This window comes from Octopus bimaculoides, chromosome 4 (genome assembly GCF_001194135.2).
Source record: "Octopus bimaculoides isolate UCB-OBI-ISO-001 chromosome 4, ASM119413v2, whole genome shotgun sequence".
Classification (NCBI taxonomy): Eukaryota; Metazoa; Mollusca; class Cephalopoda; order Octopoda; family Octopodidae; genus Octopus; species Octopus bimaculoides.
The window spans coordinates 118,742,066-118,753,127 of NC_068984.1; the positions used below are offsets into that span (position 1 = coordinate 118,742,066).

Sequence of the window (11,062 nt, forward strand, 5' to 3'; positions counted from 1 at the left end):
GCCGGAGCCTCGTGGAGCATTAGGTGTTTTCGCTCAATAAACACTCACAACAACCGGTCTGGGAATTGAAACCGCGATCCTACGACCGCGAGTCCGCTGCCCTAACCACTGGGCCATTGCGCCTCCACCCTATAGTATTTATTTAGAGAACAAACCACAACATACACAGATTAGAATTGAAACCCCTTGACCATTGAGGTGCCAAGGCAATTCTTAAAATGACTCTGCTCCTATCCACTACCTGGAAATCTACTAGGTAGGAGTTCTCTCCCCCACCCCCGTCTGCCAAAAATCTCTACTAATATTTCCTCAAGCAGACTTCACTCAGCCCATTGTTTAAGGCATCCTATCAAAATCAAACCTGAGAGTAAAACCTTCTCTTATAATAAGATATTCTTCTAAATTCTTTTCCTGTGAGTTACAAAATGTCTTAGAGACATTCCATATGATTATAATTTAAGTTATCTCATTCAAACATTTACGCAATGCAAATCCTTGAAAATTGGCTTAAGAAGTCCTAATTCTACTACAGTATTAGGAAGAAAGCATATTATAAATTTTTGGTTTGTTTGTGTTTTTTTTTTAAATCCAAGTTTGCTGCTGCGGTTTAGTAATAAACTCTTAGCATTGGTTAATAACAAAATGTGTTGTGAAAATAGGCTTCATTCACCAATCTTTTTTAAGAAATTACTTAGCAACATAAATTGAATTCACAAGCATTTAAACTACCTGCATATTCTAGTTCCAGTTTGCAGTTAACTAATTCAATTTAGTATAGTATTCTCATTTTCTCAAAATATGTTGGGAACAAAAAAATGGAAATTATATAGTTAAAGGGGTGTCTATACATTACTAATTCATGAAAGAGTTTTATGACATTTTTCTAGATTCACATTTTGTCAGTCCTCCTCCTTTTCCTCACCATCTTTGTCATCATCACCATCAGCATTTAAATGTCTATATTTCTATGTTTGTATGGGTCAGATGAGAGAACACTGAGGCAGAGTTTTCTATGGCCAGATACCCCTTCCTGTATCAAACCCTACTTCTTCCTAAGTGAAGTAATGATCTTCTTGTCTATCAAATAACAAACAGTTTGGACATGTTTCTATGGAAAACTAGAAATAAATGGCACCATATGAATGAGCCTTTTGCTTACAAAGATTTGTGAAATTAACGTGCAAGTGGCTGAGCACTCCACAGACACGTGTACCCTTAATGTAGTTCTTGGGGATATTCAGTGTGACACAGCGTGACAAGGCTGACCCTTTGAATTACAGGCACAACAGAAACAGGAAATAAGAGTGAGAGAAAGTTGTGGTGGAAGAGTACAGCAGGGTTCGCCACCATCCCTTGCCAGAGCCTCGTGGAGCTTTTAGGTGTTTTCGCTCAATAAACACTCACAACACCCGGTCTGGGAATCGAAACTGCGATCCTATGACCGCGAGTCCACTGCCCTAACCACTGGGCCATTGCGCCTCCACTGTAATGAAAATAAATTCACATGAAAGGATTCTTAAAGACCTTTAACTGAATAAGTATCAGGATAAATACTGCTCTGTAAAATTTCACACAATTACTGAGCATTTACAGAAATTTGATAAAATCTCTAATATTGCTCTAAAATTAAATAAAACAACCCATGTTAAAAGAATGAAGAACTTTTAGCATGCCAGGCAAAATGCTTAGCGGCATTTCATCCATCTTTCCATTCTGTGTTCAAATTCCACTGAGGTCAACTTTGCCTTTCATCCTTTTGGGGGTCGATAAAATAGGTATCAGCTGGTGTAAGTGACTTACACCCTCTCCTGAAATTGCTGGCCTTGTGCCAAAATTTGAAACTATTATCATTAGTCAACTAGTTAACCATTCAACTATTTAATTAATCGACTGTTTGATTAATCATTCAGTCAATCAATCAATCATCTAAGTTCATCAAAGTCCTTTCATTGCCTTTCGCAATCTCATCAGTAACATGCCATCTTATCACCTGGTCTGATAAGCTTAGCTGATTGGTCGACTGATTGACTGAATAATTAATCAAGCAATCACTGAGTTAATTAGTTGAATGGGTAACTAATTGATTTATAAAATTTTAGGTGAAGAGGATATTCAATTACATTAACCCCAGTACTCATCTCATACTCATTTTATCAACCCTCAGAGGACAAAAGGCAAAGTCAACCTTGGTGGAATTTGAACTCAGAACATGAAGATACATGAAATGTTGCTAAGCATTTTGTCCGGTAGGCTAACAATTCAGCCACCTTAGTTGGCTAATAATAATGGTTTCAAATTTTGGCAAAAGGATGGCATTTTCAGGAGAGAGGGTAAAAAGGATGAAAGGTAAAGTCAACCTTGGCAAAATTTGAACTCAAAACATGAAGACAGATGAAATGCCACTAAGCATTCTATCTGGCAAGCTAACGATTCCACTGCTTAGTCGACTAATAATAATAAAGGAAGTTAAATAGAAGAAGTTATAGGCACAGGAGTGGCTGTGTGGTAAGTAGCTTGCTTACCAACCACATGGTTCTGGGTTCATTCCCACTGCATGGCACCTTGACCAAACCCTTGTGAGTGGATTTGGTAGACGGAAACTGAAAGAAGCCCGTCATATATATGTGTATATATATGTATATATATATATATATATATATATATATATATATATATATATATATATGTATATGTGTGTATATGTTTGTGTGTCTGTGTTTGTCCCCCCCCCCCAACATCGCTTGACAACTGATACTGGTGTGTTTATGTCCCCGTAATTTAGTGGTTCGGCAAGAAAGACTGATAGAATAAGTACTAGGCATCAAAAGAATAAGTCCTGGGGTCGATTTGCTCGACTAAAGGTGGTGCTCCAGCATGGCCACAGTCAAATGACTGAAACAAGTAAAAGAGTAAAAGAGAACTAGCACATGTGTTTATTATTGACACAGTGACCGTCCCAGTTTACAACAAAATCTGTTTCAACACATGATTTCACATCAAGAATCCCACAAGCCAAACACAAAAATAAAATAATCATAGCACATGCTTCTGACAAAGGTTTCTAATAAAAGTTTCTTACCTGTATGGAAGGGATGGTATTTTCAACCACAGATATTTCACTGTCTATGTCAATATCTTGACTATCAGACTGTATCTGTTGAAGCAAAGTATCCTGTTGTAGGTCTGCTATTTGAGGAGTTAGTGACGGGTCACTATGACTATGTTCTCCGTTTAATTGCATGATTCTGTGCTGCAACTCAACAGGTGCAAAAAGAACATCATAGTCCGGAGAATTCCTATTCAGGTTTGATGTGGTAAAAATATTCGGTTGACTTCCACAGAGGTTTTCAACTTCACTTTTGATGCCTTTGCGTTCTCGACTCTTCCCACGTATCCTTTCAGTGGATTTTCGAAAACTATCCCACAGCTTTTTCCGGCGACTAACAGTTGGCGGAGATGCAGTTGGTGAAAGTGTTTCATCTTTGCTTAGATCTCCAGAACTTTTAGCTTTTCTCCCCTTTTCTTTCTTTTTTTTTGGTCCTGCAAACAATAAAACACACCATCAGAGTATATGATTTAATTAATAATTAAACACATCGTTTATCAAATATACAGAGACACACAAACAGCTTATATCATCATCATCATCTCCGTCGTTTAACGTCCGCTTTCCATGCTAGCATGGGTTGGACGATTTGACTGAGGACTGGTGAAACCAGATGGCTACACCAGGCTCCAATCTGATTTGGCAGAGTTTCTACACCTGGATGCTCTTCCTAACGCCAACCACTCTTCTATTTTTTACTTGCTTCAGTCATTAAACTATGGCCATGCTTGGGCACTGCCTGGAAGAATTTTTAGTCAAATGAATCAACTCCAATACTTCTTTTTTTTTTAAGCCAAGTACTTATTCTATCAGCTACTTTTGCCAAACCACTAAGTTACAGGAGCCTAAACACATCAACACCCATTGCCAAGTGATGATCGGAGGGGGGGGGCAGCACAGACACAAAGACAGACACGTATATATACACAAATATATATATAAACATGTATATATACATACAATGGGCTTCTTTCAGTTGCCATCTACCAAATCCACTTACAATGCTTTGGTCAACCTGAGGTTATAGTAGAAACACTTGCCCAAGGTGCCATGCAGTGGGACTGAACCCAGAAAAATATGGTTGGGAAGCAAGCTTCTTACCACGCAGTCACTCTTATTTATTCTTATTTAAAGTCTGGTACTTATTCTATCAATCTCTTTTACTGAACCACTAAATTACAGGGACATAAACAAACCAACATTGGTTGTCAGGTGGTGGTGGAGGCAAACAAAATCACACACAAACATACATATATGCAACAGGCTTCCGCACAGTTTCCATCTACCAGGTTTGCTTACATTGTACTGGTTGGCCTAGGGCTATAGTAGAAGATGCCCAAAAAAACTACAGGGAATGAACTTGAAACCACATGGTTGCAAAGTGAGGTTCTTAACCACACAGCCAACAACCATGTCTGTGCTTATTTATTTATTGTTAAACTAGATTTGTTAACACTAAATTCAATTACATTTTTCTCAGTGTATCTCTTAGAACTGTACAACTGCAAATATATTTTTAGAAATAAATGATAGAAAAATGTATTTTTTTAAAAAATCAGAATAAAAAATAAAAAAATAAAAATAACAAATGTTAAAAAAATGTTCTGGAAACAATATCCAGATTAGAACTAAATACTGCAACTTTAAAATAGATGAGAAAGAATAAAATTTTAAAAGTATCAGCTTTAAATACTACTTTTATAACACAAAAGTTACCACACGGTAACTTTTATAGCATATAATATGTCATTTATAGTATATTTCTTTCACTGTACACAACGGAGGTGATAATATTAATTTTTTTTACTTCAGTAAAGTACATGGCATTTATTTTACTGACCCCAGGGAGATGAATGGCTAAACTGACACTAACCACATTTGAACTCTGAAATATGAACCACGAAACTTTGAAACAACTATTTAAGTTCTCTACACTGAAAGCTGCCCACCCTTCTCTTTTAGTACTTATAGAGCTGACTTCCTTGTTTTGGTATAAGAGAAGTAAGAGTTAAAATTCCATAAGTTTTTGGAAAAGTATTAGTGATAGGGGGTGCTGAAAAGATCCTGGTTTTAAGAGTATCATGAAAGGCCTGGTTGGAAGCCCAACCTTCCAAGTACTTTTACAGGCCTTAGAAAAACTGGAAGATAGCTGCAATAAGTGTGTGAATCTGAAAGGGGAATATGTTAAATAAAATAATAATTAACTGATCCTCTTGTATTTTCTTTTAGCCAAAGTGAGGAACTTTTCAGCACCCACCTCGTAAATCAAATGAATTGTGGCTCCAACTCAAAATGAAAGATGATTTATAAAACTGTGTTATTCATCTTCCTTGCATTTTTTTTTTTTTTTTTTTTTTTTGGACAATGCACAAAGCCTAATATTTTAAGAGAAAGGAAATGAGTTGTGAAGTTCATAGTTAAAACTTTTTACAATGTAAGTAACTGAAGTTGAAATTGTCTCAACTTAGATTCAGAAAATGACTCAGAAGGATCTTACCTTTTGTCTTAAGGCACTTTCCGTTTATGTTCTTCATTGATAAAAAAAAATATTCAGTTATACAACAGTTAAGATGATTACTAACTTATAATGTATCTTGAGACAAATTCATCTAAAATTATTGTATTGTGTGCTTGGTAAAATATTGTATTTATCCATAAATATACAGCTGTTTGATTGATATTAAAATGACAGCCCAACTGTAAAATCCATGCCAGAACAACCCTAACTACTACTACTACTACTATTATTAATGGCAGGGTGGAAAAGTTATTATAAAACGTTAGCAGAGAGTGGGATATAGTACATCACTTTAAATAGCATGAAGCATACAACCAAGAAAAAATAACAATTGATTTTGAAGCAGTGTGAGAGAAGCATCAGGGAAGAAGATTTAGATAATCAATGAGCTGGTGCTGTACACTGATCCAAAGTGAAATGAAAGGAAAAAAAATAGATCACACTATTGTGGGAAACACAACATTTACTAACAAGACTGAAAGGTAGCAGGTGTTTGTGAATAGTGTTTAGTAAACCAAGCAAGTAAAATGGTGAAATAAAAAGTAAAAGCAACAAAATACTAAGAGATAGAGAAACTGTCTATCTGTAGTGCAATGCAATTACTATATAAAGGAAGTTTGAATCAATCCATAAATGTTATGATGTGGGGTGGTTGATGAAATGTATATCATATTTTCCCCTGGATACTGGCCACGATAACTTGCCGGTTATTGTTTAACTCTTCAACATTCAGATGATTCTGTCAAATGTAATGCATTATTTATTCATATTGTTTTGAATTAACCATGCATTATTTTTGTAGCTTTGAGATTTTGATGGTGTGATTGTTTATTTTTAGAATTACATTGTAAGGTAGGTGTGAGAGACTAGATCTGGCTAGTTTAAATATAAAGGAGGTAGAACATTTGGTCTCAGATACAGCTGGTTTAAATGCTAAAGCGTTAAGATCTTAAGTCAGCCCTGATTAACCTAACTTATATCAAAGACAATCTTGCCATGACCATCCCGTTGTTTTACAAGTATACCTAAGACTAGATTATCCAATATGTCTTGTTTTCTTGTGTGTGTGTGTGTGTGTGTGTGTGTGTGTTTTAGAGTAGGGTGTGCATGTGTGTTTTATAGTAGGGTGTGTGAGAAGAAGATTTGGCTGCTATTTTTCATAAGTCAAAGAACCACAATGAGATCCCATCATTGCCATGTCATATTCAGTAAACTGTGATCAATGCTGATATTATTATGTCGTCATGGTGATGATAACAGAAATAGATATTTGTTATTAACTTACTTCTTTTATTCTTTTACTCATTGGTGCAGTGGAGATGACTCAATCAAAGTGCTAGGTGTTACAACACCTGAAAGTCAAAAACAAGCAAGAAACTCACTCCAAATCCCTTTCAGGAGTGATGAACATAGATATTTCACCATTTTTGTGGCATATCAACATCACAAACTTGAATTGAATCAGAGGCAAGCTGAATCACCCGTCCATGAATATAAGTAAATAGTGTAAAAAAAAAAAGCATTTGCAGGTATGCCCAGATGATGCGTACATAAGGATAAATTCAAATATGCATTAGAAGTAGTACTAGTGTAGTAAATGTCATTGAACACGCATGCTCAATGTATGTGTTTTGCTTGTCTGCCATTACGCTGCAATTTGGCATGTGTGCATGTTGCTATGTACATGCATATGGAAAAGTACTCAATATATAAAGCAGAATTAATAATATTAATAATAGAAATAATCCTTTCTACTATAGGCACAAGGCCTGGAATTTTAGGGGCAATAACCAGCCAATAACACTGACCTCCAGTATTCAACTGGTACTTAATTAATTGACCCAGAATGGATGAAAGGTAAAGTCAACCTCAGCAGAATTTGAACTCAGAATATAAAGCCTGAAGAAATGTCGCTTCTGCCAGCTCACTGTCATGATGATGATGATGATTTCTTTGACTTGCCTCAATGATGTCCAATGAGCAGGACTTTACAAGAAGAATTGTTCCTCATTTAGGTATGAAGCCAGCACTTATTAGGGAAAGATGATTAGTCAATATCACAGTATTTGACTGGTACTTTATTTTATCGATCCTGAAAGGATGAAAGGCAAGTTGAACTCAGTGGGGTAGTGAAAGGGTGGTTTGAACTCAGAATGCAGCAAACTGGAATGAATATAATAGAACATTCTCCTTGATATCAATACTTCAGCCAGTCAACCACCATATTTGTTTATGGAGTAAATTGGAATTACATATTTGTGATCATTCACTTTCAAGAGCTTTCAATTAACCTTATACTCTGGAAAAAAAAAACACCATCTTCCAGATTGATAAATCATCAGTCAATGAATCATATGTGATATTGTTTAGTCTCAGGAATTTTCAAGTTCTCTGGAGATTTTTTTATTTTGTCAATAAGGTCTCCTAACTTTTCTGTCATTACAGTCACTTTGCTACTCCCAGCACAGCAAAACCAATTTTGAGAAACAAGTACCAACCTTAATATTTGACTGACACTCTTAGCAATGTTGACTTCTTACTTTATTGACCTCAAAAAAGGAGGAAAGATAATACTGACTTCAGCAGGTCTGATGAATCAAATTAAGCCTACGTTCAGCATTCACTGAATTCACCTCCATTCTCATCTCTACCACGTCACTCTTTTTTCACATTCTTGTGAACTTACCCAGCCAGCCATCCTTGATTCTTTGTCCCTATTCTCTCTTTATTCACCTTCTCGTACCTTGAGGGTACACCGTTATACCTCATCCCTATCATGTGGTGGCACATGCCTTAGTGGTTAGGGTATTGGACTCATGATCGTAAGATTGTGGTTTTGATTTCTAGACTGGGTAGTGCATTGTGCTCTTGTGCAAAACACTTCATTTCACATTGCTCCTGTCCACTCAGCTGGTAAAAGTGAGTAATCCTGCGATGGACCAGCATCCCATCCAGGTGCAGAATATATGCCATGAAACCAGGAAACCAGCCCTTCTGAGTCAGCATGGCTTGAGAAGGTAACTTTTAACTTTACTTCTTTTACCCATCTCAACAATCCTTTCTTCCTTTCTTGTTCTTGTCTATAGCAAAACACTTGTTCCATCCCCTCTATCATATTTTAGCATCTCTACACCTGGCACAAAGACACCTCTCCCAATATTGCACCTCCACTATATCAAGGGGTCTTGTCTTACAATTTAGTTGCCAGTGCCATAAAAAGAAGCACCCAGTAGACTCTGTAAAGTAGTTGATATTAGGAAGGGCATCCAGCAGTCACAAAAACCATACCAAAGCAGATAATTGAGTCCAAAGCATCCCTGGCTTGTCAGCTTCAATCGAACCATCCCACCTATGCCAGCATAGAAAGCAGACATTAAATGATGATGCCTGTAATGATAATGATGATGCTTATGATGATGATGAGGCTTAGGATGATGACAATGATTATTCACCTTTTCTTTATAATAACTTAGGAGGCAGGGCAGCACCCATAACCCTTTTCAGAGCCACCAAGATGGATGGGAGGAAGTTATCCTCAGGCTGAAAGCTTAGCCTCATATCATGCATCATAGCAGACACTATAAAAGACAGGTAGTCTTTTATAATAAAAAAAACAGGTAGTCATTTATATTTGATGATGTATTAAAAGAATACAAACATTTAAAATCAAAATATATCTCTGTCTCCTAGTTTACAAATGTTTAAATAAACTATATTCAGTAAACTTTCTTCTCAGAGTAATAACCCCTGCAGTGGTTAAGTCTGTTGCATACAACAGCCAAGTCACTCACATTACTTGACTTGTGTTAGAGATTTGTGATGTGGAATTCTATTGCTTTATTGCTAGCGGTGTAAAAAAAAAAAGAGAAAAGAAAAAAAAGAGAGAGATGAACAATACTAAATTGTAACCTTTTGCTTATAGTGTAACACATAAGTAAATCTCAAGTATATATGTGCATTTGATGACTACTAAATAATTGCAGTGTGCAGCCAGCTGCTGCAGCTGTGTGCATGCATGTGTGAGTGTGTCTGTGTGTGCGTGTACATACTCACACACACTAAGTTAGAGGGAATGAACACGGACTCCACTTTTCAAAAGATGTCAATGTAGACAGACACACACATGCACACACACACACACACACACACACACACACACACAATACACACAAATGCATACACACACACACATGTGCATGCACACACACATGCACCACTCACATCCCTGCACACACACACACACAACACACACATGCACACACCCATGAATGAATATAACAAGTGTCATGGAAGAGAGAACAAACTTTCAATGAGCCAAATCCATTTTCTATTTCTCGGTTATTGTTTAACCACAGGTCAGCCTAGATGAAGCAGAACTATGACCAAAGTCATTCTAGAGGTGACCATCTCACCTTTTCAGACATAGTTTATCACAAACTACATTATACAATAATGACTTACATTAAAAAAAAAAATGAAAAATTTATAACAGAGAGTGTAATTCAAGAGAGATTTGACTGCTATGACTAGCAAGTGAAGTGATCATGTGAAGTTTTTTTATTGACATACTCACAATCTAGTTTCATGACCTGGTAAAAGGATTTTAATTCACTCGTTAATGCTTTCATCTCATAAAATGCATGAATGTCAATACTGACTTAATATTTCTTCTGTTTATCGAGCAAAAAGTAAAGAAAACACCAGTTACTTGTTTATTCTTGTTTTTATATTTCACAGACATGGCGGAGTGGTTAAGAAGTTAGGTTTGCAGTCATATGGGCTGGTGTTCAGTCCCACTGTGGTATCTCAACTAAATATTGTCTACTTTATTTAGTTTTAGCTCCAGGCTGAATAATGCCTTGTGAGTGATATTGGTAGATGAAACACATACAGCAACCCTTTGTGTGTGTGTGTGTGTGTGTGTGTGTACGTGTACACACATGTGTGTGTATTATCAGCATAGCTAGAGTGTGTGCCGACCAGGGCAGCCCTTCCAATTGCCATCCCCAGATCCTACAAAAAGCACATATTACCTACAGCAGACCCAAAAGCCTTGCATTTCCAGTAGTTTTTCTTTTATAATATCGGGAATTATCACATACCATACTATTTCTATTCTGATCTATTCTGGCTTATACCATACTAATCTATTCTGGCTTGTAGCCTACTACAGGATGAAAAGTGCCACCTCTTTAAAAGTGCCGCCCAGGGACGGACTGCGCATGCTACCACCACCCCAGCTACACTAGTGATGTGTATACAATCATGCATGGAGTCTGTGTTAATGTCTTGTAACTTAGTGGTGTGACACACAGAGATTGCTAAAATAAGCACCAGAATACCAGGGGTGGTTTCATGCAGGTTGGGATCAAAAGAGGTTAACAGCATTCATCAAATAGAATATTTCATATATTATAAATCAACCTGAAATGAAAATT

General features: G+C 36.6%; 1 protein-coding gene across 4 annotated transcripts in view; it reads right to left on the reverse strand.

Annotated features, from left to right (window-relative positions):
- Positions 1-11,062, reverse strand: part of LOC106868836 (multiple C2 and transmembrane domain-containing protein 1) — a 288,695-nt gene that overhangs the window by 154,119 nt on the left and 123,514 nt on the right. For 3 of the 4 annotated variants that reach the window (XM_052967390.1, XM_052967388.1, XM_014914262.2), the window contains exon 2: positions 3,080-3,540. In XM_052967390.1, coding sequence (XP_052823350.1) covers positions 3,080-3,540 — 461 coding nt within the window. Of the gene's footprint in view, positions 1-3,079; positions 3,541-5,603; positions 6,029-11,062 lie in introns of those variants that run through there. The other variant, XM_052967389.1, reaches the window with a different exon arrangement.